The sequence below is a fragment of the Rhinolophus sinicus genome, chromosome 3 (genome assembly GCF_057876585.1).
Source record: "Rhinolophus sinicus isolate RSI-liver-muscle chromosome 3, RSI-T2T, whole genome shotgun sequence".
Lineage (NCBI taxonomy): Eukaryota > Metazoa > Chordata > Mammalia > Chiroptera > Rhinolophidae > Rhinolophus > Rhinolophus sinicus.
The window spans coordinates 140805781-140833770 of record NC_142503.1 but is presented as its reverse complement, the minus strand read 5'-3'; the positions used below and the strand labels follow the sequence as shown (position 1 = coordinate 140833770).

General features: G+C 52.6%; 2 protein-coding genes across 3 annotated transcripts; one reads left to right on the top strand and one right to left on the bottom strand.

Annotated features, from left to right (window-relative positions):
- Nucleotide 1: 1 nt before the first annotated feature.
- On the bottom strand, nucleotides 2–4083 carry DUOXA2 (dual oxidase maturation factor 2). The gene is made up of 6 exons (XM_019725307.3): nucleotides 3932–4083; nucleotides 2758–2815; nucleotides 2347–2481; nucleotides 1886–2099; nucleotides 1361–1575; nucleotides 2–749 (listed from the first exon to the last, which is right to left on the bottom strand). Exons 1-6 carry the CDS (start codon nucleotides 4076–4078, stop codon nucleotides 556–558), a joined length of 963 nt encoding a protein of 320 aa, XP_019580866.2. The 5' UTR covers nucleotides 4079–4083; the 3' UTR covers nucleotides 2–555.
- Nucleotides 4084–4402: 319 nt separating this feature from the next.
- Nucleotides 4403–24213, top strand: DUOX2 (dual oxidase 2). 2 transcript variants are annotated; one of them, XM_074327808.2, is made up of 34 exons: nucleotides 4403–4539; nucleotides 5145–5221; nucleotides 5515–5604; nucleotides 5854–6018; nucleotides 6577–6764; nucleotides 6913–7114; nucleotides 7277–7443; nucleotides 7830–7890; nucleotides 8028–8124; nucleotides 8564–8654; nucleotides 8922–9024; nucleotides 9586–9749; nucleotides 10343–10518; nucleotides 10716–10834; nucleotides 11196–11333; nucleotides 11545–11658; nucleotides 11839–12041; nucleotides 12313–12498; nucleotides 13611–13836; nucleotides 13916–14009; nucleotides 15770–15957; nucleotides 16563–16632; nucleotides 17064–17147; nucleotides 17666–17844; nucleotides 17937–18167; nucleotides 18346–18445; nucleotides 19164–19213; nucleotides 19473–19600; nucleotides 19854–20007; nucleotides 21118–21347; nucleotides 21593–21751; nucleotides 22085–22240; nucleotides 22344–22472; nucleotides 22778–24213. In XM_074327808.2, the coding sequence occupies exons 2-34, from the start codon at nucleotides 5158–5160 to the stop codon at nucleotides 22898–22900; spliced, it is 4629 nt and encodes a 1542-aa protein (XP_074183909.2). In that variant the 5' UTR covers nucleotides 4403–4539; nucleotides 5145–5157; the 3' UTR covers nucleotides 22901–24213. The 2 variants fall into 2 exon arrangements, with proteins under 2 accessions (XP_074183909.2, XP_074183910.2); XM_074327809.2 differs by having other exon boundaries at nucleotides 4446–4539; nucleotides 5151–5221.
- The last annotated feature ends 3777 nt before the right edge of the window (nucleotides 24214–27990 follow it).

Here is a 27990-nt window from a genome sequence, read left to right as displayed (position 1 = left end):
TCTACCTTGGGCCTCAGACACCATTCCTTAAACTCCAAAATACCATTCCTTGTTAGCTCGCTTAGCTGGGCCAGTGAAGGGGGAATCCCACAGGGTCAGTGGAAGGGTGATCTGCCTGGTCACTGCGTCTTACCATCCACCTGGGGCAACACAGGAAGATGCTGGCTCCTGTCGGTTCTCCTCTGGGTTCACTAGAGGGCTACCCTCTCCCAGAGCATTTCCCGGGCTTCTCCGGATTCTTCAGACAGAGACGCCGGGTGGGTTCGTGGCAAGGCAGAGAAAGAGAATGTTCAAGGCAGAGGAGAAAGTTCTGTTTTACCTCCAGCCCAGAGAAGTCTCCCGACAGCGCGTGTGCCCCAAGAGCCTAGTGAAGCCATGGAAATTAATGGGGGAAAAGTTTTTAAAAACAAAGGAAAACATTTATTTATGGCGCGTATCTGAGGCTGCCCACCTTTCTCTGGACTCCCGCAGCGCAGCGCTACTCCCGCAGCGCAGCGCTGCTCCCGGAGCACTGCTCCCGGCCTACTGGTGACCGAGGCGGAGTAGGCGTCTCTTCTATAGGTTAGTACTGATCGGTGAGTCCGAGGCCCCGAATTGCTTGTGTATTGGGTTTTTGAAATTGAGAGGCGAGCCCCCTGTTGTCTGGTTACCGCAGTCCTTGACGTTTAGGTCCAAGAAGGTACGAAGAGCGCTGGGCCAAACATAGTGGGAACTCACCACGGCTCCTCCCGAGAGGAGGCACAGGACCCCTGCAGCAGCGCAGACACGAGGAAAGGGGGCGGTCAGGGCTCTGGGACAGAACCCGGCCTGTCCCTTCCATCTATTTGAGGCCGCCCCTCACATTTCCTGACCGACACAGAAACACACACACACACACACACACACACACACACACACACACCTCTAACATGGATTACATGATATAGGGGTTCGTGTGCTAACTGAGCAAGACACCGAACCATTCTGAACCCCCTTCCCCTCATCTGTAAAATGGGCATAACAGTGCCTGCCTCTATGAAATATTGAGAGGGGCAAATTGGTAATATACTGTTTCCCTGAAAATAAGACCCGGTCTTATATTAATTTTTGCTCCATTAGGGCTTATTTTCAGGGGATGTCTTATTTTTTCATGTACAACAATCTACATTTATTCAATTACAATCATGTCATCTTTTAGACCATCGTCATAAGGTACTAAATGCGTCTGTCTGGCTGAGATCTTAACTGGGGCTTATTTTCGGGGTAGGTCTTATTTTCCGGGAAACACTGTAGGTGAACACATTTTATAAACTGGAAAGTGCACCGGTATAAATCGCATCCCCATCCCCAGCCGCCCCAGGCCCATCCGCTCGGTCCTCACCGGTGGCCAGCGTGATCCAAAAGGCGGCACCGTAGTGAGTGGTGAGCGTGGAGGAGCCGAGGCGGAGAGGACAGAGCGGCACACTGGCGATGGAGGCGAAGACCACGACAGATAGGAGCGCGAACGAACCGGTGGCCAGGAGCGCCACGCCTCCATAGAGCGGGACGGGCATGGAGAGCAGTACGTTGGAGAGGAGCCAGAGGCAGAACGCCACCCTGCGGGAGGATCAGCTACGCTGTGATCCAGCTTCTCCCAGCCCTCCCTGGCTCCCACAGCCTCGCTTCCTCTATGGCCCAACTCCAGAACGATAAGCTGGGCGAGGTGGCGGAAGCCCAGGGGAAAACCCCAAGGGGTGTAGCCGACTTCCAACCGTTGCTGGGTCTCTCCGGATTCCGAAGGTCTGTGCAGAAGTCTTGACCTCCTGAGCCACACACACGCGCGCGCGCGCACACACACACACACACACACGCGCGCGCGCGCGCGCGCGCACGCGCGCGCGATGCCTTCCTTCCTTCTATCTCTCACCACAGCAAGGCCGAGGCGTAGTGTCCCGCCAGCCGGTATTGGCGGTAGAGTCCGCAGGGGCTGCTCCTGCTGAATTTCTCCGCCAAGTAGAGAACTGGATCAGGCAGCCCCTTCTCCAGCGCTTCCGCGTACTCCTCGGCATAGTTCTCGCCCAGGCGCCAGCGAAACTGCTCGTTGTAGTTGATGGTCTCGTTCAGCTGCTGCACTGGGGTCCCTGCAGAGGCCGGCGGGGTCATGGGGCTGCTCACAGCCGGAAACCCAGCAACTAAGCTGATTCCGATAGGAAAGTTGGGATGCAAGAGAAATGGGTTTGGCAGTGGTTGGGGGAAAACACAAATCCATGAGGACCAAAAGTTATTTGAGTCTGTGGGATCTGAAAGGTCCTGCAGCTGCCCCTGCCACACTCCCCCAACCATGGTGTCTGCCCACCCCAGGAGTTTGCTTTGCCCCAGCCCCCTCACCTTTGAGTGTGATATTAATTCCCTCCAGGCCCACATGCAGACCGAGGTCTGCTCGGATGCGTGCTGCGCTGAAGGCCTTGTAGGATGTGTTGGTGTTCACCCTACCTACTGACCATTCTGCGCTGAAGTGCACGGCTGTGGGGAGAGATACACGATGGGGGCGGTTAGGGAGAGGATTGGGGAGATGGAATTGAGAGAGTGGTGATGGGAGGTGGGACACTGCAGAGAGAAAGGTGGGGTCTAGGGATCGAATGTGGTGTAGTGGTAAGGCAGAAGAGTGGGCACTAGAAAGAGCCGGAGATGGGGAGAAGGAGCAGGAAACCAACCCCAGTTCTTCATTTTCCCAGTGCCCTCTGCCCACCTTCTTCCTCCCCCTAGGGTCTCTCCCCATCCCCTGCACCACACACTCACCCACAATTTCTGCGCCTATGAACAGACTTAGAAGAACTCTCACCAACCAGAACCAGCGCTGCGGGAACAAGTACTAGGTCAAGCCTCGATACTGCTCAACCAGAGCCCCCGAGACCTCCTTTAACCCCATGTCACCGGGATCTTTAGTACCCCTGCAACTGCCCTATTTTGCCCCACAGTCTTTTCCCAGTTATATTCCTGATGTTTTGAGGTTCAAGTAAGGCTTGCGTTTTCTACATGTCCCTCTGAGCCTCTGGCATTTCTGTTTACTGGCCTTGAGCTTCTACCTCCCCAGCCCCACTCCCAGTTCACCCTGCAACCGGGTTGTCTGCCTGCCTGGTGCTCTTCCACTACCTCCCCCCCCACCCCCCACCCCCGCCCCTCCTGCTGTCCCCTCCCCCCTGCCCCCTTCCCCTCCCCCCTCCCCCCAGCTATCTGGCTCCTGGTCCTGGTTCTACCTCCTTTTCTGGTCACTGCTATGGTGAGGCTCAGTGAGTCCAGAAGTGCTAGGCAGGCAGGCATTACCTCTCCCAAGAGAGGGAGGACCCAGGATTTGGTCACCAAAGTAGAAGAGGTGGGAACACAGCCTCCCAGATATTTCTAGGTGCGCCAATTTCCCAGGGAACCAACGCAAGTCAAGTCTAGATCCTCCTAGACTTGAAAACAGACAACTTAGATTCTGGGAGGGCGGGGAGTCTAAGGGAAAGTGCCCAGTCTACTACAACTTTGAATCCCTTGCTTGAGTGTCTTGAGTCCTTAGGATGGTGGCACCCACACACAGGAGTCTCAACACACAGATATTACCTAGAGGACTGGATGGGGGTGGGGACTAGAGTGGAGCTGCATTCTGGGGAGATGCAGGAGGCTCTGGCATCATGTGAAGATTAGAATCGGCCCCAGGATCACTGAATGGGGCACCCACTCTCAACAGCCTCCTAAATGATCATGCTGGGGTCAGTCTCTAGGATATCTTGAATGGGACCTCTCTCTGTCTTTGGGAAGGGGTTGCTTGCTGCACCAGATTTCTGCGTCTGCTCCACCTATTCTGGTTCAGTGCTTCATCCTGACTCTTCAGACTGAGGTCGTTTCCACAGTCTTACCCGTCCTGGGTCCTCCAGAAATAAGCTGTCCGTGACGCCCTCCATCCAGACCCGAGCTTCTAGCACCCCCTTACCGAGTGGCCACGAATCCCGGGCAAGATGAGCAAGAAGCTGATGGCCAAGCTCAAAAACACCAGAATGACGATGAGCAGCGGGACGCTGAAGCCAGCTGAATGCCGGGACTGGGGGTAAAAAGGCAGCACGCCATCCCAGAGAGTCATGCTGCAGCCCGGCAAGCTAAGTCTGCTTGTGCACGGAGAGCGCGTCCTTGATGTCGGAGCCCGGGTTCCACTTCTTTTTATCCCTCTCGTTGCGTGCAAGGGTGCAACCTGATGTTGACCAAGTCTGAGTCCCTCGACTCGCCAGGGCGGTGTCAGAATTATTTCTCACTTGCTGTGGACAGTTATCTTCGCGGTTCTACAGATTCGCTCTGCGTTTGGAGGACGCGCGGGACTCGGGACCCCTTTTATAGCAGCACCGGCAGAGTGCCCAGCAAGTCGGAACTTGGCAGCCAGGTCCGAGCGGGAAGAGATCTTGCAAATGAGGGGCGGTCTCTATGCAAATGAAAGAGCCCAGCCTCCTCAGGTGGAGGGCGAGCCCGGAGTCCAGATGCTCACACTTGGCGCAGGTCTGGCCAGAGTGGACACTAACGTAGCTGGCCTCAGAGGACCCAGAAAGGAGGGTAAGAGTGCGGTCGGGGAAGCCGAAGATCTGTGGAGTTCGGAGCGGGGGAGAGTGGGGTGGTGGAGGTAGGAAGTGGAGCAGAGATGCAAAGATTCCAAGAGGAAAGAAGACCTGACCCCGACAGGGGCCCTAAACCAGAGTTTGTACCGGGGCTTGGGGCCCGATCTTCCCATCCCTCGTGTCCATGCACAGACATTCATTGCGGGATATGAGGGGCTGCAGGTCCTGGCTTTCCTTTCCCTGCTTCCTCTAGGAGACACAGTTCCTGAGGGGTTGGGGGTGGGGATTCGAGGATGTTGGCGAGCCCTGGGAGGCTAGAGGAAATCTCCTGCCCCGGACTGACATGCCCCAGAAGACTTGTGCCCTGTGGGCTCCTGTAATCCGGGGTAGTTCTTCGAAAGGTGGAGAGTGAGGACCAGCGTTAGTGCCTACTGGGCTGCCAGGTGTCCCCAAAAGAGTGGCGTGCTGGTGCGGGTCCTTGGTAATGCTTCTAAAAGCTTCGCTCAGAAGTGAAAACAGCTGGCGCCTCCTTCCTGTGTGCCGGCTGTAGGCCTGGGGGACGCCAGCTCCATGCCCCTCACATTCCACCCCCTATCCTCCAAGCTGCAGGGTCAGCATGCTCCGCGCAGAGGCACTGGTGCTCCTGGGAGCTCTACTGAGTGGACCCCTGGATCCAGCCGGTGAGTATCAGGCTGGGATGTCACTAGCTTCAGGATGTCACTCAGTACCCCTGGGGATGAGGGAAGGGAAAATTGCAGTCAAACATCTCCCTGAATCTTGGAGTACCGGTCAGATCGCTGCGCCGCTCAGAGGGTTGGGCAAGTTCCCCGCGCAGACTCGACTACGCGCAGGTATCGCCACTTGGGTCGGTTTAGGGGCGCTGCGCGAGCCAGAGAAGCACGGGCCGAGGCCTTCGGGTCCTTGAGGTGTCGCGGGGAGGCTAGCACTGAGGAAACCACTCTCTGCCCCACAGGTGGCCAGGAGGCACTCTCACTGCCCTGGGAAGTGCAGCGCTATGATGGCTGGTTCAACAACCTGAAGCACCACGATCGCGGCGCTGCGGGTGCGTCTGGGGGTCCGGGTGGAAACTGGGGCGTGAGGGACCAGGCGCGGAGGAGCGGAGAGAATCCGCCGCCAGATGCCCGGCTGCCTGCACAGGGAACTCCTAGGCCCTCCTGGGGCCAGAGACCTTGGAGAGAGTGGGGGCTGTCGTCAGTGGGGATGGTGGTTGAGGGAGGAGTAGAGCAAGGTTCGTGGGCTTGTTGGGGACGGAGTGCTCTGACACAGCATCGCTCGCTCCTGCTTCCTGCAGGCTGTCGACTGCAGCGCCTTGTACCAGCCAATTACGCGGACGGCGTGTATCAGGCTCTGGGGGAGCCGCTACTACCCAACGCGCGCCGACTTAGCGACGCCGCTATGCGGGGCCGAGCGGGGCAGGCATCCCTACGCAACCGCACGGTGCTGGGGGTCTTCTTCGGTGAGGGCAAAGGGGGAAAACACTGGGGTTGATGCACTGAGGTCCGGCTGCGGGTCCACAGGAGACCTACCTGAGACTCTCAGCCACCTCCTCCACTCACCAAGCAGCACTTGGAGCTTGTCTTCATCGCGGAGGGATTTAGGGGTGTGATGCAAGCACATTTGCTCCCATGATTTCTTTTATCCCTAACTCCAAGTCCAGGAGTGCCACTGGACCTCCGTGATAGCCCTGAAGAGCTGAGTTCTCTGTCTCCGCTCCCCTCCCGATAGGATCATACTCTCTCCCCCATCCCCAAGAAGGATGGGATGGCAGGATCTGTTAGGAGACCGGGACTGGCTTGGGGTAGCCATTAATATCAATTATACTGATTCTCCCAACAAATTTATGAGTCGGTGAGGAGGCTACTATTCCCCCACTTTGCAGATTAGAAAAAAGCCGCAGAGCTGAAGGCAGAGATTGCTCTCGAACATATCTGCCGTTTGGCTCTTGAGAAACTTTGAAGTTGGCCCTGGCCTTGGGGAGTGGCGATTCTCACCAGTTTGTACCCCTCTCCCACAGGCTACCACGTACTCTCTGACCTGGTGAGTGTAGAGAGACCCGGCTGCCCCGCTGAGTTTCTCAACATCCGAATCCCGTCGGGAGACCCGGTGTTCGATCGTGACCAGAGAGGGGACGTGGTGCTGCCCTTCCAGAGGAGCCGCTGGGACCCCAAGACCGGACGGAGCCCCAGCAACCCCCGGGACGTGGTGAGAAAGCAGGCGGCGGGGTGGAGGTTGGACCGAGGCGGGTGGGGCCCTGGGCTCTGAGCATGACAGTGAACACCCGCCTGGCCCTGGTCCTCCCTTACCCACCTGCGCTACACGACCCCGGCTCACCTGTCCTGTGCCACCGCAGACCAACGAGGTGACCGGCTGGCTGGACGGCAGCGCCATCTATGGCTCTTCACACTCCTGGAGCGACGCGCTGCGGAGCTTCACCGGGGGGCAGCTGGCGTCGGGGCCCGACCCCGCCTTCCCCCGGGTCGCCCAGAACCCCCTGCTCATGTGGACCGCGCCCGACCCCGCCACGGGACAGCGCGGGCCCCAGGGGCTGTACGGTGAGGCAGCCGGGTCGGGCAGGGGCGCTGGGGGCTGGGGGGTGGGGAGGGGACCAGAGCCGCCAGGGCTGGTTAGAAGGAGGCCTGGGGGTCCGTGAGGTGCCGCTCCCCTGGGTGCCACCGCCGCTCACCTCGTCGCCTGTATTTCCACGTCGGATGCAGCCTTCGGGGCGGAGCGAGGGAACCGCGAGCCCTTCCTGCAGGCGCTGGGCCTGCTCTGGTTCCGCTACCACAATCTGTGGGCGCAGAGGCTGGCCCGCGAGCACCCGCGCTGGGGGGACGAGGAGCTGTTCCAGCACGCGCGCAAGAGGGTCATCGCCACCTACCAGGTCATTCGCACGGCCCTCCTCCCAAGTCCTGGTCCACAGGAGACTCCGCTCTCCCGCGGAGCCCTCCACCCTTGAACATCCCCCACCCAGAAACGCCGTTTCCCGGAGGACACCCCTCCCCAGACAGCTAACACCTAGGAATAGACCCTGAAATGATAAGGAGGCAAAGCCCCACTTAGACAAGAGATTTAGCTACACCCCCCCCCCCCCCCCCATATCCCCAGTTCCTTAGGGGACAGGCCTCCTCGTCTTTCCTGTTTGAGTTGCCTCTCCCATGACTGCTCCTGCCTGGTCCTCATCTGCCACTTAAGCCTTCCTTGGGCTCAGATCTCTCCTGGCCTGGCAGCTCCAACACTCGCTTCCCTTTGCCCTCTCTTGATTCTCAGAACATCGCTTTGTATGAGTGGCTGCCCAGCTTCCTGTGGAAAACACCCCCAGAATATACAGGTGAGGTGTTGGGGGGAACACCTGGGCTGAAGGGGGATGTAATCAGGATCCATAGTGGGAAAGAAGACAGATAGGTGTATGTTATGGGAGGATGTGGGTGTAAGGAGCTTATTTCTCTTATTGCTTCCTTGGGGCAGGGTACCGTCCTTTCCTGGACCCCAGCATCTCTCCTGAGTTCCTGGTTGCCTCTGAACAGTTCTTCTCCACCATGGTGCCCCCTGCCGTCTACATGAGGTGAGGGAGGGGCTGGCGGTGGGAGAAGCAGAGGTGGCAAATCAGCAGCCCTGGGGTCCTGGAGCCTTTTATACACCTCCACATGTCATGAGGGAAGGGAAGTGGAGTTTGGAGTCTTGAAACAGGACCCTGGGACAGGAGGTTCAATCTTAACAGGGAAGTCTCCTCAACTCCTCTTAAAGGCTGAACTTCAGTTGCTGAGAGCAGGATTTGTCCAGCAGCGGGGTCACCCTCTTTCCTCCTTCACTCCCACCCTTTGTGGACAAAGAGCAACCTCTACCTTCAGTCCACACACATTGTCAGATCCCTGCTCTGTTCAAGGAAATGCAGGGGCCGTGCCTCAGGCCTGTCCAACCCCTTCTGAGTCCCTCACCTCACTCAACCTCATCTCAGCTTCTGCCCTGAATTCCCTTACCACATCCTTGACTCTCCATTTCAGAAATGCCAGCTGTCATTTCCAGAAGATCTTGAGTGAGGGTTTTGACAGCTCCTCAGCTCTCAGAGTCTGCAACAGCTACTGGATTCGGGAGGTCAGCCTGGGTTCAGGGTTAGGGGAAGGTCGGTCAAGGTGAGTCTCATCACACAGGCAGGGAAAAGCAGCAATTCCTGTTCTTGGGTGTTGCCGCTCCAGGGTGGTGTGAGGTGATTAGAAAAGTATCTGGGGACAACAGCTCATGAGAGTCTAGGACTGGCCAAGGGCCCTTTGTCCTGAGGAGCTGTTGTCCAGGGTGAGAGGGACTGGGCTTTGGGGAGGGACCTGAAAGCCCACCTTGATTGAGTGTATTGTTCACTTCCAGAACCCCAATCTGAACAGTGCCCAGGCAGTGAATCAGCTGCTGCTGGGAATGGCCTCCCAAATTTCAGAGCTGGAGGACAGGATAGTGGTTGAAGATCTGAGGGGTGAGCTCTGGAGCCAGAGGGGATGGGGGCCAGGAGGCTGGGCAGCTTGGGAATCCTTCCGAGTTAATCAACAGGCAGACCTAGGATAGCTACAACGTAGGAACACAGATACACACTGCAAATAGCCATTAGAAGAAAATAAGACTTGAACTTGTTTGCCCTCAACTGACAGCTTAGTGTTGTTTTTATTCTAAATTACCAATGTCTGAGTATGTGGGGGATGGGTGGCCCCAAAATCTCTTTGGTGCTTAGGTCTCTAAAGATTTTCATCCAGCTCTGTCTTGAAGTTAAGGAGGTAAAGGCCAGGGAATTTTCTGCTTGGTGACTAGAATAGTCTTCAGTCTTAGGGGAAGAGTCTTGCCAGAAAAATCACCCCTCATCACACATAGTGACATTGACACCACATCAAGGCAAGGTTGATATGGACATAGGTCATATGAAGATGACTGCTGGGTATGTGTGTGTTGGGGGAGGGTTAGTGCCAACAGCTCAATTCAAGGCTGTTGGGCAAAGAAAGGTTGGGGTGACTGAACCTGTAGCCGGGTCCTCTCTCTTCCTTAGATTACTGGCCCGGCCCTGGCAAGTTCTCCCGCACAGACTATATGGCCAGCAGCATCCAACGTGGACGAGATATGGGACTGCCCAGCTACATCCAAGCCCTGCTTGCCTTGGGGTTAGAGGCCCCGAGGAACTGGAGTTATCTCAACTCCAACGTGGACCCCCAGGTCAGGAATAGTAATGATAATAATAGCAGCTAAAGCTTTCCTGTGTCCATACTGTTCCAAGTTCTTCACATATGTAACTCATTTAATCTACGTCAAAAATGTTATAGGATAGATACTATCATTATCCCCATTTTACCAATGACATAGTTGGTAAGTTAGTCATAGAGGCAGAATTTAAATTCAGCTACCTGATACCAGAATATGGTCCTCACCACTATATTGTACCATTCGTGCAGGATGGTCCCTGGGTTGGGTGCCATTGTTCTATTCCTGCAGCGTTCCTCCCCATGAGGAAGGGTGACCCTGAAGCTGGTAATCATTGGGTCCAAGAAGTCTGGGTAGTGATGGTCATAAGATATGGTCCTTAGGCATCTGACAGTGGTTTCACTGTGGGTAGGGACACACTGGTCCTCCCACCAGATTTGCCACCAACTGAGGGAGCTCCTAGGAAGAGGAGACTTCCTCAGGCCTGAGCAGAAAGCCAAACAGTTGATAGGGACTTGTTTTTGAGGGATGGGGCAACAGTAGCTGCCCTCTCCAGCACACAGATACACAGATACACATACACGTGTACACACACTTCTCACCCCCAGGTTCTGGAGGCCACAGCTGCTCTGTACAACCAGGACCTGTCCCGGCTGGAGCTGCTCCCTGGGGGGCTCCTGGAGAGCCATGGAGACCCCGGACCCCTCTTCAGCACCATAGTCCTTGACCAATTTGTGCGGCTGCGGGATGGCGACCGTTACTGGTTTGAGAACACCAGGAATGGGTAAGGCCTGCCTGGGCCCCCCCTCAGACTCCACCTCAGCCTGGACCCAGACCCTCTGCCTGTAACAGCCCCCATGGGCCCTTGATTTCCAGCTGGTCCCACCCTCTCCCAACCCCTCTGGGTCTCTTTCCTCGTCCTCAAGTTTGAGGCCTGCATCCCCTTCCCATCCTAATGATTCTTGGCTTTCTCCAACTTAGGCTTTTCTCCAAGGAGGAAATTGCAGAAATCAGAAACACCACTATGTGGGATGTGCTGGTGGCTGTCACCAATGTGGACCCCAGTGCCCTGCAGCCCAATGTCTTTATCTGGCATGAAGGTGGGTGGCCTGGGAAAACACAAGCAAAAGTGGCCAGAGAAAGGACCAAGGTTGGGGGAATCACTTGGTGCTGTCCAGGGAGCCAGGCGCCAGGAAATCCATTCTGTGTCTGGTTGGGAGGCCTGCACTAGGTCATCTCCCCCAGTAGGGACTGGACTGATTTGCAGGCTGCACCCTGTGGTCAAATTATAGTGGGTGCTGAGAGATGGGATATGGAAGGGGACTTTATGAGGGGAACATGTTCCAGAGAGGTAAGCCTTGGAGGGAGGCGGGCACCTGGTTCCGTACAGGAGAAAGGAAGGATGCCTGGCCAAGGAGTGGGATCCTCAGGCATTGAGGTTTTCTGTGCCCTCTCCCTCAGGTGCACCCTGCCCTCAGCCCCGGCAGCTCACAACCGAAGGCTTGCCACCCTGTGTACCTGTGACTGTGTTTGACTATTTCAAGGGCAGTGGTCCTGGTTTTGGTATCACCATTGTGGCTCTCTGCTGTCTTCCGCTAGGTGAGCCCTTCACCCCCAACCCATCTCTCTTCTTCTGGCTCCTCCCTCCCCACAGACTGCCCCTGCCCCTCATTACCTGCAGGGCTAGCTCTTTAGTACAGTTGAGGCCAGGTTCAGGGGGCCTTGAGAAGGGAGGTGCAGCAGCCAAAGTCTCAGTGAAGCTGCAGGTGAGGGGCTCCCCTCCCCACTGGCTCCTTCTGACCCCCTTCAGTGAGTCTGCTTATCTCTGGGGTGGTGGCCCATTTCCGGGGCCGAGAACGCAAGAAGCTACAAAAGAAAGACAAAGAGAGCATGAAGAAGGAAGCAGCCAAAGATGGAGTGCCAGGTGAGATGGGGCCGGGGAGTGCGAGGAGGGGGCAGATGGTGGGGAGAAAGAACCAGGTTATAGATGTGGGGTAAAAGTCAGGCTTTAGGTGCCTGCTCAGACTGGTAGAGTGTAATTGACCTAAAATCAGGGACCTGGAGACCTCTGCTGAACTGCTCTGCCCAATCGTCCCCTCCGCAGCGATGGAGTGGGCAGGCCCTAGGGAGAGGAGCTACCCCATCACCATCCAGCTGCTCCCAGACAGCCGTCTGCAGGTCCTGGACAGGTGTCTCTCTGTGCTGCGCACCGTCCAGCTGCGGCCCCCACAGCAGGTCAACCTCATCCTGTCCAGCAACCATGGACGCCGCACCCTGCTGCTCAAGATCCCCAAGGAGTATGACCTGGTACGGCCCATCCTGCCTCCCATCTCACAGCAAATCCCCTCAGGTCACCCTCTTCTCAGCCACAGTGCTCACCTGTGAAGGCTGATGCTGGGAGAGGCACTCCTTTCGGAGGTCCCCACACTCACCCTCTGACCCCCTTGGGCTACTCACCTGGCCTCAGCCTGGACAGATGGGGGCAGCTTTTCTCACCTCTCAACCCAAGATCATTTGAGGGGAGGTGAACCAGAATCTTGAGCTCCAAGCATTGGTTCAGCCTTCTTCTCCCCAACAGGTGCTGCTGTTTAACTCCGAGGAGGAGCGAGGGAGCTTCATGAAGTATCTGCGGGGCTTCTGTGTGCAGTGGGCTCTGGGCCTCAATGTGGCTGAGATGGGCGAGAAGGAGCTGTTCAAGAAGGCTGTGACCAAGCAGCAACGGGGTCGCATCCTGGAGGTCTTCTTCAGACACCTTTTTGCCCAGGTGCTATGGTTGTGCTTTTTGCAGATGGGACCAGCCCAGGGGTTGAAGGGAAGCTGGGCCTGACAGGATTCAACATGGGGTGAACGAAGTTTCTGCTCTGTGGGCTGGAGACAGACAGCCGTGGTTGAATCCTGGCTTTGCCACTCACTAGCTGCATGACCTGAGGCAAGTCACATCATCTCCGCTCTGTATTTCAGAGCGGTGATGAAAACAAGATCCATCTCCTTGCATTGTTGTGAGGATTCAGTTAGACAGTCTACATCACTGATTCTCAAAGCATGGCCCCTGGACCAGCAGCAGTAGCCTTACTTGGGAATTTGTTAGAAATGCAAATCCTCAGCACTCCTATTTCCACAACAGCTGACCCAACACCTCAGGAACGCTGGGGTTGGGGCCTACAAGCCCACCAGGGGTTTCTGATACACTCTCAAGTTTGAAAGACACTGTTCTATGTGCAATGTTTAGCCCAAATGCTTGGTACAGCAGTCCTCAAATGATGTTGTTTCGTTATAATGTTGATGCGATGCCTAGGAACTTAACTCTCGTTTCTGTCAATGAACCTATGGTAAAATTGGTTTCGTTATACTTTGTTTTGCTTAAAGTTGCACAACCTATAGTGACGTTAAGTGAGGACTTAACTGTACATTATAGGCATTTAACAAATGATAGTTACATCTTTTAAAATCTTTGCACAATGGGCAGAGACCAAATCAGGCACGTGACAGTCCTGTCTGAATTGGCAAGAGAACATATTCCTAGCCTCTTCCTGTCTGTCCACCGTGTCTTATACATCTTCTGTCCCCAGTATAGGTTCTCTTCCTTTGCATCTCCAAACTTTGCCCCCTCCCCATTCCCTGCCTGATACAGAAGCAGCACCATTCCTACTGTATAAAGTTCCTGGATCTTGGGTGTAGGGAGCAAATGGGCTCAATGCTAGAGATTCAAATCACCCCCTCTATAGGCGCAAGTCAGGAGTATATCTGAGGACCAGGAGAAAGCCATCACTCACCCTTTCTGAGCTGGACATTGGGAAGATGTGAGGGATCACTAAATTGATTCCAGCACGGGCCTCACCTCCTTCTCTCCCACCCTCTGTTGCTGCCGAAATACAGGTACTGGACATTAACCAGGTGGATGCAGGGACCCTGCCCCTGGACTCCTCACAGAAAGTGCGAGAGGCCCTGACGTGTGAGCTGAGCAGGGCTGAGTTTGCTGAGTCCCTGGGCCTCAAGCCCCAGGACATGTTTGTGGAGTCCATGTTCTCTCTGGCTGACAAAGATGGCAATGGCTACCTGTCCTTCCGGGAGTTCCTGGACATCCTGGTGGTCTTCATGAAAGGTAGGGGGATGGTGGGCCATCCCAGGAGCCAGGGGTCTTTCAGCAGAGAGGCGACCTGCATTCCTCTTTCTCTTCCCAGGCTCCCCAGAGGACAAGTCCCGCCTCATGTTTACCATGTATGACCTTGATGCAAATGGCTTCCTCTCCAAAGACGAGTTCTTCACTATGATGCGGTATGGTCTGGTCCCTTCCAGTCCTGAGACTTCCTGATGTTTTAAACAGGAAAACAAGTCAGGTCAGAGGAGGGTAGGTGAGGAGGTGATGTGGCCATCTGCACTGAGAGCTGGCCCTCAGTGCATCCTAGATTCTCAGAGCAGTCAGCTTCAAACGTTTACCTGGCCAGTCCCCGGACTCCAGGAGGAGCTATATCTGCATTTTTAACACCAGCCAGAAAATTCTCCCTCCCTAGTTAAAACAAAACAAGACAAAACAACACAAAAACCACCAACACCAATATGACCGCTCACAAGTGCACTAACCCCTTTTGGATGCATTTGGCTCTTTCTAAATTCTTTACACAGTGAAATAATAGATGGATGGAGGATGGATGACTTTGATCACTCTTCCAAGGGCTGCATGCCATTAAGCACCATGACAGGCAGGTGGAGAAACATGGAAAGTTCCTCTATTTTTTGTGATGTGCCGATAAAAATCAGCTTTGAGCTCATACGCTTCTTAATCTTGAAGACAGTGCTCCAGTAACACAGCCCCCTTCAGCTCCATAAGGACAGAGCTCATATCTCTCACTGTTCCCTGCTGAATCCACCTCCTTCGAGCTGTGATTGGCACATAGCAGGCATTCAGTACATAGTTAAGTGAATAAGATGAAATAAATGAGCAAATGAATACATAGAATGCATACAACAGCTCAGATCCTTTTAACCTTTCTACTCCTTTAAGCCTATCCATTGATTTCTGCATTACCCTTAACTACCACATCCTTCTTACTGTCCAGATGCCGCAACTGGACATGGCTTCTAGAATGGCTAGGGTGAAACTGATTGCAGGCTGTACGTTGCTGGGCATGCCATTTCAGACCCTGGCCTGGGCAAGGCCTAGGGAATCTAAGAGAGGGTCCCTGCCCCCGAGGGGTGAGCTCCCACCTTCTCATCCTGTATTCAGTGTGGTTCTTGCTCAGTCTCAGTGAGATGATGTGTCTTTTTAATGTGATGGCAGTGCTTGCTGTACCATGTGAGACAAAGTCTTTCTTCTGGACTCATGCAAACTAAAATGCTTTGTTTGTTTTGCCCCAAAGCATAGCCTAAGAAAAGAGTATGGCCACTGCAACTGCCACTCTGGGTGTTGTTAGATTGGGTGTGGAGACACTCCTGCCCATGCCCTGGGGTGTTGGCACAAGGAAGTAGCAGCCTTTGCAGCTATATCCTCTCCCCCAACTGTCTGTGCTCTCACTGGACTGTGAAAGGGGGAGCCCAGCAATGGTGTGGAAGGCATCAACACCAGAGAGGGGGCAGAGAGCTAACCATGTGAGAAGGCCATGGCATATCTGGACGTGTCCCTACACTACGTAGGCATTTATCCCAGCTATTAACCATGTGAGAAGGCCATGGCATAGTTGGATGTGTCCCTACACTAAGTAGACATTTATCCCAGCTGTTAACCATGTGAGAAGGCCATGGCATAGTTGGATGTGTCCCTACGCTAAGTAGACATTTATCCCAGCTGTAGATGCCCCCCTGTTTAAGGGCTACTATCTCTAATTGGTCAAGGTCACTTTCAGTTTTGTTCTGCCTTTTGAGCCCATGGCCACCCCACCCAGCTTAGTATCAGGTGCAAGCTGGATGAACACCTTCTCAGTGCTATTTCCCGGGTCACTGGTAACCACATTAGATCATCCGGGGCTTGCCCCACCCTGTGCCTGCCTGAGCCTGACCTTACTGGGTGACAGGCTGCTCTGTCTCTGGTGCTCCTCCAGGTCCTTCATCGAGATCTCCAACAACTGCCTGTCCAAGGCCCAGCTGGCCGAGGTGGTGGAGTCCATGTTCCGGGAGTCAGGCTTCCAGGACAAGGAGGAGCTGACATGGGAGGACTTCCACTTCATGCTGCGGGACCACGACAGCGAGCTCCGCCGCACGCAGCTCTGCGTCCGAGGTGCAGGTGGAGGTGTGTGAGTATGTAAAGAATGGTCAGAGTCAAGGAAGGGTGTGTCCTCAAAATGAGAGTTCCTGGTGCACAGGACTCAGATCTTAGTCCTCTCTTAGTCCTTGGTGCATGGCACAGAGCCAGGCACGTGTAATCAGGGCATCACATACAGCTGTGCAATTTGTGCAATGCACAAAGATGCCCACTGAGGGGGTCAAGAGTAGACTGAAATCCAGCCTGCATGCTACTCACCAAGCCATATGCATTCGTCTGGGGTGTGTCTGGTCAGAGGAAAAGGCACTATTTTCTTTACACGAAGGATCTTCAGGCCCTGGCATCAACCTGGAGGGGCGTCCCATTTTCTAATTGCACAGAATTGCCCCATTGCCCAGCAGTGGCTGCTCTGTGTACAGTGGGTACTCAGTGTGGGAACTGAGGGAACAAAGCTGGAGCAAGAGATGAGGACATGACCAAGTCACTGGCAAGTGCCGTGACAGCCTTCCTGGAGGGACAGGGGTGGGGAGGGTGATAGAGGGACAGTCTCCCACCCCAACCCACCCCACCCACCCTGCCCCACCCTATCACCCTCATGGGAAGCCAGTCCAGCCTCTTGTTCTTTTCTCCAGGTGTCAGAGACATCTTTAAACCAAACATCAGCTGTCGAGTTTCATTCATCACTCAGACTCCTGGGGAACGGTGAGCAGGAATGGTGCATTGGGAGGACCCTTTGGCCAGGTCCCCTGCAGAGAAATGAAGGAAGTAGGGCTGGCTGAATCCACTCCTGGGGTCAGACACTTCCCTCTGGAAGTAGCTCTTGGTGCTTGGTCAGTCCTAGCAGCATGGGGTGTGGGAGTCCAGCTTCCTCCCATACCTCATGCTGCTCAGGAGCCTGGGTCTCCCCCTGCCGTTCCAGGACAGAACCATCCTACAAAACAGATGACCAGATCGTATTCATTCATTATGCCTTGCCTCCTGCTTTTTCCTCTCTGACTAGTTTTATGGTCAGGTTCTGTGGGTAGGGATGGGCCCCAGGATCCACCCCTACCTCACCCCCAAACTCTGACCTGGTGCTTCTTTTCCTGGCTGCAAAAACAAGGGGAGAACTAGGCCCGTTTTTCTTTTCTCAGCTCCCGCTTCCAGGGAGTGGGGCTCCCTGCCTCAGACACCTCAGAGCTGGGAGGCCCTGGGCTGAAGAAGAGGTTTGGCAAAAAGTGAGTATTTCCTAGACCCCGAGCCCGAAGAGACATGGGGAGAGGTCTCAGGGTCTCTGAGCCTTGGCCACACCCTGTGACACACAAGGGACCATCCTAAGTCTCATTCATCTGTCCCTGACCTGACTGGCAGGCTGTAGAGTCGAATGATGAACACCCTCAGGCAAGGGGCCTGGCACTTAGATGCAACACCAAGATGGCAGTAAGGGGTCTCCTGGCTCCTGCCTACTTTGCGTACAGCAGTGAGGCTGGTGTGAGGAGCAGGAGGAGGGAAGGACAGAACAGACAGGAGGGAGAGGAAGTGTAGTAGTGAGGAGACAGAAAAGGGGGTGGATGGGACAAATACCGATGAAAGGGAAGGTTTGGTGCATTGGGAGTCTACCCCCAAATGTTTTTTTCTTCCTCGGTTGTGGCCCATCCTGACCCCTGCCAGGTTACCAGGTCTCCTTCATGGGGTGGCGTTTAGGGGAGGCCAGGATGCCTTGACCTTAGGGTCACCCTGCCTCCCCCTGCTGCAGGGTGGTGGTGTCCCCTCCCCGGTTGTATACAGAGGCGCTGAAGAAAAAGATGCAGCAGGGTCTCCTGGCCCAGAAGCTGCAGCAGTACAAGCGCTTCGTGGAGAACTACCTGCGGCACATCGTGTGTGTTGCAGTCTTCTCAGCCATCTGTGCCGGCCTGTTTGCAGAGCGTGCCTACTGTATGAGTTCCAGGTTGCGGGCAGAGGGAAGGGAGATGTGGAGAGCCCTCTGGTTGCTTACCCTGCTCTTCAGCATCCCACTCTGTCCCCAGACTATGCCTTTGCCTCGCCACCCTCGGGCATCGCAGAGACCACCTTTGTGGGCATCATTCTATCGCGGGGCACAGCGGCCAGCATCTCCTTCATGTTCTCCTACATCCTGCTCACCATGTGCCGTAACCTCATCACTTTCCTACGAGAGACCTTCCTGAATCGCTACATACCCTTCGACGCTGCCGTGGACTTTCATCGCTGGATCGCCATGGCTGCTGTTGTCCTGGCCAGTACGTGGCTCCCGGGCATCCTCCCCACTGCTGCAGCCCCCTGGGTCGAGCTGTGAGGGAAACAGTGAAGCGACTGGAGCTAGTTATACCTCCATCTCTCCCCTCTGTGCTTCCTCTCCCTCAGGGTTGGACATAGAGTTGGCCACAGGTAGCATATCTCATGGTCTGTCTCTTTCAGTTCTGCACAGTGCCGGCCATGCAGTCAATGTCTACATCTTCTCAGTCAGCCCCCTCAGCCTGCTGGCCTGCATCTTCCCCAACGTCTTTGTGAATGATGGGTGAGTTCTGGGGAGGGTCCCCTACGCATACCTGGGCAGTCCTAAGAGTATAATAGAAAGCAAACAGATGGCCCTAGACACGCCACTCTCACTGAGTGAGGGTGAGAAGCCAGCCCTCTTGGGGAAGCTGAGAAATGACTTTCTTGCTCTCAGGAAGGAAGCTGGCCATTACTGGCCAGAAAAAGAGTTTGGGAGATGAAGTTGGAGACTTTTTCCCATATGTACCTGACACACAGTTGCCATCTCAGCCATTCACTGCACAAACATTTAGTGTCCATCCAGAAGCCAGAGAGTAGGGATGCCAAGATACATGTAATCACTCAGCAGAGACTGAGTATTTACTATTTGCCTGGCATTGTTTAACATAGGGATAGGGCCATGAGCAAAACACACACCCCTGCCTTCACGAAGCTTATAGAACATGAACCAAGCGCTCAAGGGACACTTGGGAAGGCCTAAAAGTATAATAGAAAAGGAAGCAAAGATCAGCTGCAGTAGGAGAATTCAGGGTAAACAGGAGGAAGAAGAGCTGAAAGAGCAGAGGTTGGACGTGCAGGAGGCTGGGTGCCATGTTTCTTGGAAGGATCCCTGGCCATCTGGGTGGAGTTCCAGCAACCTCAGCAGTCAGGAGTCAGGGCTGGCAGGAACAGAATCACACTGTGACAGTGGTGGAGCCCCTCCTGCTCCAGTCAGAGGCTCTATGTACCTTTTCCTACAGGTCCCAGCTTCCTCAGAAGTTCTACTGGTGGTTCTTCCAGACAGTTCCAGGTAGGGAGTAGGGCTGTGTGTGGGGTCTGGGGATTCTGTCTGCTTTTATCTTCATCTTTCCATAAATGCGCACTTGTCTATAGTGGTTCTAGGTTCCCTGTCTAGCCTCCAGGACAAGCCCCAGCTGCAGCCTGTTCAGCAAGTTGTTCTGGAGGCCAGGGAGGGATAAGGGAGGTTCGAATGTGGGGAATGCTGTTGTATTCTCAGCCCAGGTGGAGGTCCTGAGACTATTCCCTGACCTCGTCTTCCTTACCCCCAGGTATGACAGGGGTCATAATGCTCCTGGTCCTGGCCATCATGTATGTTTTCGCCTCCCACTATTTCCGGCGCCGCAGCTTTCGGGGCTTCTGGCTGACCCACCACCTCTACATCCTGCTCTACATCCTGGTGAGGGACGTCTCTGGGCAGGGCTAGGCCATGGGACAGGGATGAGCGCTCAGGATGGGTGGGGGGAGAAGGCTGAATTGGACCCAAGATCTCAGACTGAGACCCTGAGATCTGAGACCCCAGTGTCTCAAGCTGATACCAGCCCCATCTACCCAGACCAGACCCAAGGCCAAAGCAGGAAGTGTCTGGGCAAGGGACAAGTAGGAAGGGGTCCTGTCTGGGCCTAAGCTATACTAACTGGTCGTCTCTCTAGCTCATCATCCATGGCAGCTATGGCCTGATCCAGCTGCCCCGTTTCCACATCTTCTTCCTGGTCCCAGCACTAATCTATGTGGGGGACAAGCTGGTGAGCCTGAGCCGGAAGAAGGTAGAGATCAGTGTGTTGAAGGCGGAGCTGCTCCCTTCAGGTATCAGGCCTAGCCTGACTCTGGGTGGGAGCACTGGAAGTTGATCAGGGACATGGGGAGACATCTGCTCAGACCACTTGATCTTCATCTTGGCTTCTGATAGCTTGGCACCCCTGCAGCTTTCCTGATGCAAATGCAGCCCCAGAAAGCACTGTGCTTAGTCCCCAGGAGGACTTGAAGACAGAGAGAAGTGACTACAAGAACAGGTGGCTGAAAGTGCAGACAGAGGGGTTTCAGGACAAGAAAGACCCCATGTGTGTGGCCTGGGTGGAGAGCAGGGAACCATATATCCCTTTCCCAACCCTTCTCACAGAATACCCCCTTCGGAGATAGGCGAATGACCCCGATTGCGAAAGTCTGTTGTTGAGAGTCAGTGTCGGCCAAAGTGTGGATTTGCATCCCTGTAGAGGGTTGCTGAAGACGACCTTAGGTGTCGAGGGTCTATCTAACCTTCAGGACTCACATATTAAGAAAATTAACCTCATTTCAACTTTACTTATAAATCTCCTTTTTCCACAAAAAGAGAACAGGCCTGAGGCTCAGCTGAGCTCAGGCCATAAACAGTATCTGGCTAAAATGGGATAAAACACAGTGCCTTCTATTTAGAGCACATTCCACTGGTTTTCCACCTCCCTTAGTGATCTAAGCTTGTTGTTAAGATCAATCCAATTGAAAAAGTAAGTCACCTTAAAGAAAAACATTAGATAAATGATAGAGCAGGAGGTGTGCTGATATGGCCCATTATAGCGGTAAACCTCAAATGGTGGAGGTTTGGTAAACACTGAGATAGATGGTCCCTGGGGAACTCAAGGTCCCCTGACCCAGTAGGCCGGTATCCAAGACAGTGGATTGGGTCTGAGTCCTTTGTGGGAAGAGGGAGCTGAGAGGAGGAGAGGTGGCTGGAACAGGGGAGAAGAGAAACCCACCACTCGGGTTACCCAGGAAACAGAGGAGGGGGCCCTCCAACTCCCAACCCAGGAGTCCCTCTTGCTCAGACCATATGACTGCTCCCGGTGCCTCAGGCATGTGGAGAGGACAGGGTACCGGCCAGTCCTCAGGTACTAGGAACAAGCCTTCTGATTCCTGCCCTTCTCTGCCCATGACCCCCAGGAGTGACCCACCTGCAGTTCCAGCGGCCCCAAGGTTTTGAGTACAAGTCTGGGCAGTGGGTGCGGATTGCCTGCCTGGCTCTGGGGACCACCGAGTACCACCCCTTTACACTGACTTCTGCGCCCCATGAGGACGTGCTCAGCCTGCACATCCGGGCGGCTGGACCCTGGACCACTCGCCTCAGAGAGAAATACTCACCTCCAATGGACGGCTGTGCCAGATACCCGAAGGTACCCAGACCCAGGCCAGACATGTCACATCGTTCCACATCCCCTTAGCAGGCTTTGGCCCTGCAGCACCAGACTCCCCACTGTGTCCCCCCCCCACCATCCAGAGACTGGTTGTTTCAGATAATGCCAGAGTGCCCCTCTTGCCCTCACTCCATAAACCTACCTGCCTTTCCTTGCCTCCCATTTCTGGCTTTGAAACTATGGTGGCAGCCGAGCTTAACTCAAACCCACTCGCCTCCCTACAGCTGTACCTCGATGGACCGTTTGGAGAGGGCCACCAGGAGTGGCATAAGTTTGAGGTGTCAGTGCTGGTGGGAGGGGGCATTGGGGTCACCCCCTTTGCCTCCATCCTCAAAGACCTGGTCTTCAAGTCATCTTTAGGCAGCCATATGCTGTGTAAAAAGGTGAGTGTCTCCCATTCTTTGAAGGACTGGGGACAGAGGACCTGATTGTGTCCCCACATCATGGCAGAGTAGCATGAGAAAAAGCCCCTGGTTCATAGGCACTGGGTCTGCTGGGGCCATTCTTACCAAGTTTTCCAGATGCGAAACATTTGAGGGAGGGTAGGAGGGGTAGCCAGAAGGGCCTCTGCTGGGATCTGTTGATTAGAAGCCTTGAATCAGGTTTGTGGCTCCTGCTAGAGGTTTGGTGTCTGTGGGGAGTCTGGGGTTTCCCAGCCTCTCAGGTGAAGGTGTCTGAGCTGAGCTGAGCCCTGAGCTCCAGCCATGTGTCCCCAGATCTACTTCATCTGGGTGACACGGACCCAGAGGCAGTTCGAGTGGCTGGCTGACATCATCCGGGAGGTGGAGGAGAATGACCAACAGGACCTGGTGTCTGTGCACATCTACATCACCCAGCTGGCTGAGAAGTTCGACCTCAGGACCACCATGCTGGTATGTCAGGGCCAGACAGGCTGGGTGGGTGGCCACCGTCTGGGCTAGGAGCTGACCCTATCTCTGCTTGGCTCTGCCCTTCCTCCTCCACTCCTTCCTACAGTACATCTGTGAGAGGCACTTCCAGAAGGTGCTGAACCGGAGTTTGTTCACGGGCCTGCGTTCCATTACCCACTTTGGCCGACCCCCCTTTGAGCTCTTCTTCAACTCCCTACGGGAAGTTCACCCACAGGTTAGTCCCACCCCTACCCAACCTGAGACTCTGCCCTTTTCCTTCCAGGATATCCTGGCCCTCAAGTACCCTGTCTCTCTGTCTGTACCCCAGCCCCCCCCACCCCCACGATAGTGTCAAGCATTAGAGGGAGGCTTCAATTCCACCTGCCATCCCCAGCTCAAGCCTCCTCCTTGGGGCCTGGGGTTGATGCCCTGGTCATTCCAGCCAGGCTTGAGAAGCAGCTTCTTCCTGGGAAATGAGCCTTTCAAGTCTATAGGCCTCTCCTTCTTTCTACAATCACTCTCCCCTGACACACTTGACAGGTACGGAAGTTTGGGGTATTCAGCTGCGGCCCTCCAGGAATGACCAAGAATGTAGAGAAGGCCTGTCAACTCATCAACAGACAGGACCAGGCCCACTTTGTGCATCACTACGAGAACTTCTGAGTTCTCCCTGGCTCCTGCTTCCCCTCTTTGAACCAGCCCTGACATCAGTTTCTCTGTCAGAATCCACCTCAGCTGGAGAGCTGGACGAGCCTCTTCCTCATTGCCCCATATGTTCCATGCTCTAAGAAGGTAGAGGAGACCCCTCCAGCTCAAGTCACTGTAGGTTGTGACAGACCAAGTGGGAAAGGGACAGCTCCTGCCTTGTGACAATTGTAGAGGTGAAGAGATACAATAGCACTTGCCTCTGACTGGACCCCGTTTCTCTTTTAGTATTGCAAAATTGATGTATTGCTTTGCTATTTTCTTGGCCTTGGCACTTGAGGGAGGATGGGGTAGGGATACCTGATGTGAAGAGAGGGCTGAGTGAAACTCTCCTCAGAGTCCGGCTCAGCTGTGATGCTTAGAACCTGGACAGCCCAACTGCCTCAATTCAGTCCATGAGGCCTTTTCCCTCCAGCTCCACGCTACCTCTTTCTGGTCCTAGAGGGTCAGGAATCCTGAGGAAGAACCTGGAAACAAAGATGCCTCCTCAGCCCTGATGTTCCTGGTGTCAGCCAGTAATGCCCACTGCCCTGACCTCTTGGTGGGCCCTCTCTGAGCCCGCTGGAGCAGTCCTGGGACTTTGGGACCAAAGGAGTCCAGTCTGTCTTCCACACATCCCAAACTCCCTCTCAGTTCCCCATTTGCACAGCATTTGGGTGACCAGCTACCCTGGTTTGCCCAGGACTCTTCCACTTTTAGCACTGAAAGTCTCTTGTCCTAGGAAACCCCTCAGCCCCAGGCAAATCAGAACAGTTGGTCGCCTTACCCAGGAGCCAACCTGGGATGTCACCTCCATACTTGACTTTTTTAATCCCTTATTTTTCCTTCTTCAATGGGCTTTTTCCTAAAAAGCTGAGCTTTAACATTTTTTAGATTTAGGTATAATTTGCACACAGCAGTATATAAATCTTAAAGTTACCATGTATATGAGTTATCACTACATTTCCATCACCAAACTTTCCTTGTACGCACCCCTTTTAGTCAGTCTCCCTCAGCCCCTAGAAACAACCTCTGCTGTGATTTCTCTCACTCCAGATTAGTTTTGCTCATACTGAATGGACTCTTTTGAGACTGGCTTCTTTCGCACAGCACAATGTCTTTGTGGTTCATCCATGTTGTTGGGTTTACCAGTAGTTCATTTTTATTGCTGAGTTGTGTTCCATTGTAGAGATGTATCACAGTTCATCCATTCTTCTGTTCATAGGCATTTGGGTTGTTCTTAATTTTTTACACTGAGTAATAAAGCTGCTATGCACATTCTTATGCCTATATTTTGGTGGAAATAATGTGTTCATCCCTCTTGGGTCTATATCTAGGAGTGGAATTGCTGGGTCATGGAGTTCTCCAGCCAATAGTTTCCATGACAGGGGGTTTCAGGCCATCTCCACTTCCCTGCTCCAGGATCCTCTTCTCATTGGTCCTACCCTACCTCTTCTGATAGGCCAAATGCCTTTGGCTCCCAACTCTCTATATTGAAGGAATCTCTTTGACAGAACTAGAAGGGCACTGGATCCGGAGCCAAGAGACCTGGATTCTAGTGCCAACTTTACCCCTAAGTAGCTACAGACAAAAATCCCTTACTTTCTCTTAGCCCATTTCTTTATGTATTAAAATGTCAACGTGGGTATAAGGAAGTCAGATAGTAATACCGGCCCAAGAAATTATACAGATGAAAAAATATATGTGTTGTGTGCTGATCTCCGCCTATTGATAACCAACGTTGAGGCTGAACTGGCCCTTCTAGTTCTTACTTTGATTGCAAGACACCTTTAGTAATAACCATTAGGAAACATTGAAAGCGACAGGTTTATTACTTAGAGGTCCTGGAAATTACATGGCACACCTGTAGCCACACATTGAGATCACAGGTAGAGAAAGAGAGAAGGCCTAGGTTGTTTTTATTAAGGTTGAGGGTGGAGGCCCAAGGTATCACAGGCTCACTATTGATGAAATTAAAACATAAAAGTGTGAATTTAAAGCACAGGAAGAGAAAAAACAGGTAGCCTAAAATGTCAGTGATTGAATCAACCATGATCTCTAAAACAAATGGGGATGGGGGAGGGGTGGGGTGGTGCTCACGGCCTGGCTCTTTATCTAGTTGTGGGAATGGCATGTGTTTATTTGAGATAGCCATCTTGGAAGTGGATGCCAATCAAAACTTAAGTCAAGCACTTGCATTTAAAAAGAAAGAAAGAAAGAAAAACAGTCGTCGTCAGGGCTTACACTATAATATAAGAATATATTATACAATTGGAAATGTGTGATGATTATTAATATACCTATTTATTAATATCATGCCAACAGGCTTCCAGCTTTCTTGTCCCTCACCAAGTGCACAACCAGTCATTAATCCTAAACACTAGCCCCTTAAGTCTCGGCCTTAACTTTATTCCCCAATCTGGCCCATTAGTTCCTACCTCATTCCTTTCTAAAGACCACTCAAAATATTTATCTGTCCCATCCCAATTCACCTCTTCTTGCTAGGCTAGAGTATGTTGCTAACAGAGCTGCCCTGATTATCCAAAACACTATTCAGCCCTGCCCTCTCTTCCATGGTAGGGCCTGAGTGAGGGTCTCCTGAAGACTCCATAATCACTCTTGTCCAGATGCCAGACGATGCCAAATGCATCTCCAGCTGGACAGAGAGACATGCCATCATGAGATTGGATGGAAGGGCTTTGGGGTGGGTGGGAAAGGAGTGGACAGGGAGGTACTGAGGCTGAGCTCTGTAGGAGAGAAAAAAAGGTTAACTCTTTGGCTCTTTTTCCAACTTTCCGGGCCCAGCTTCTGCCCCGATTGAAAAGGGAGAAAGTTGATAAACTGCAGCAATTTTCCCATCCACTTTGTTAAGGATTTTTGAGTACGAGGAATGACTCTAACATATTAGTTAAGAGTAAGGGCTCTTGAGTCAGATTGGGTTTGAGTCCCAACTGGGTGACCTTGAACAAACAAAAGAAACTCTTGGTGCCTGTTTGCTCCTCCACAAAATGGGCGTAACATGAGTATCTTCTTCATAGAATTTGGGGAAATCCAATGCTATAATTTAATTCAATGCAACAAATATGTACTGAGCATGGATTGTGTCCCAGGTACAAGTCCAGCTCCTATGAAACTGACATGTTAGTGGGAGCAAGCAGACAAGACACAAGTAAAAAAGACAAAGATGGTAATTCCAGATCATGATAAAGAATTTGAAGAAAATAAAACAGAATATATAATATGATAGTGAGTGACTAAGTGGGGCACTTTAGATAAAATGGTTAAGGGAAGGCCCCTGAGCAGGTGACTGTAAGATTATAATAACTAATGCACACAGAACTTGCTGTGTGTTCGGTGCTATTGTAAGTCTTTAGATGTATTAACTCAGTGTTTAGAACAACCAGTGTGGTAGGTGCTACCCTTTCTCCCCATTTTACAGAAAAAGAAGCTGAAAAGGGTTCCCGGACCCAATCCAATGTGTGTGGAGGCTTCCCCACACCAACAAGCAATTCTCGGACACAAGTAGGGTGTCCAAAAATTCAACTTAATTCTGACACTATCTACCCAGTGATAGAATCAGATTCCACAGGTTAACGGCTCAGTCCCACAAGATGGCCCTCCACTTCAGGTGCCAGTCACAAGCCCAGGTTGTTACCTGTACTTCTGATCCACTGGCTACAAATTAGAGGTTCCCATGACCTCACTCCTTGGGTTTGATTAATTTGCCAGAGTGGCTCACAGAGCTCAGAAAAATCTGTTTACTACTAGATTACTGATTTATTACAAAGGATATTAAAGGATATAAATTAACAGCCAGATGAAGATACATAGCGTGAGGTACCAAACAAAAGAGTTTCTGTCTTCGTGGACAATGGGGCCCAGTAAGGTAGCATGGGGAAGTGCTCTGGTTCGACAGAGTGGAAGCTCTCTGGAGTCCATATTCTACTAGTCTAGACTTTAGCTATGTTCCTCTTCCACAGTGAGACCTTCCTAAAAATGGCATTCCTGTCTCCCAGAAACTCAGCCCTAAACTCTCTCAGAAGGAAAGAACATCTCTGAATTCCTATTACCTTTGAATCTGCCAACACCCAGTATGCCAGTGACTTTGACGAAGGGTTGTCACCTTAGCACATTAGGGGATATAAGAGTCACACCTGGTCTGGGTTCAGGAGAAGTTGACACCTTTGAAAGTCACAGGCTTTGGGGGATGAACTGGAGTGGCCCCACATGGGGAGGGGAAGTGCTTAGAGCTGAGTTTCCTGAGGCACAGGGATGTCATTATCTGGAATATTTGAAGGGGAGAATAGGCATACAAAGTAATGAATTCCTCTGCAAGTCAGACCCAGGGCTGGTTCCCTAATATGTTCTGCCATTTAATTCTCTCAGCAACTCTATGAGTCAGCCATGATCATCTGGCTGTCCATCAGTAAGAGATTAGTTAAGTAAACTACACAACCAAGTAGAATACTATGTAATCATTTACAGTGAAAATTATTAGATGAGCAATCTCGTCTCAGGAAATTGGGTAAAATATCTCAAGAGTTTTAAAATATTTAACCCCCCCTTTCCCACTAATTTCTCTTATAGGAACCTATGCCAGGAAAATAATCAGATATCTGGACAAAGATTTACATCTTATAGATGAAAATGCACCAAATTGTAACAGTGGTTATTTCTAGGTGATGACATTATGGTTGATCTTAGCAGCCCCACCTAACACATAGAGACACATAGAAACTCTCAAGAGTTTTAAAACATTTAAGCCCCCCTTTTTCACTAATTTCTCTTATAGGAACCTATCCCAGAAAAATAATCAGATATCTGGACAAAAAACTATACAAACAAAAGTCTTTTTGGAAAAACAATAATTGCAAAGATTTTGAAAGTGTATAAAATGGTTAAGATTTATTATTAAGTGAGAATAAGTTTCAGCTGTGTTTTGATGGTAACTATGAAAATATTTATTCATAAATTGTTAACAGTGCTTATCCCTGGGGATGGAATAAAACAAAGAGTGACTTTCCATTTTCTATCTTACACAGTTTTTAATAACAAGTATGTGTTACTTT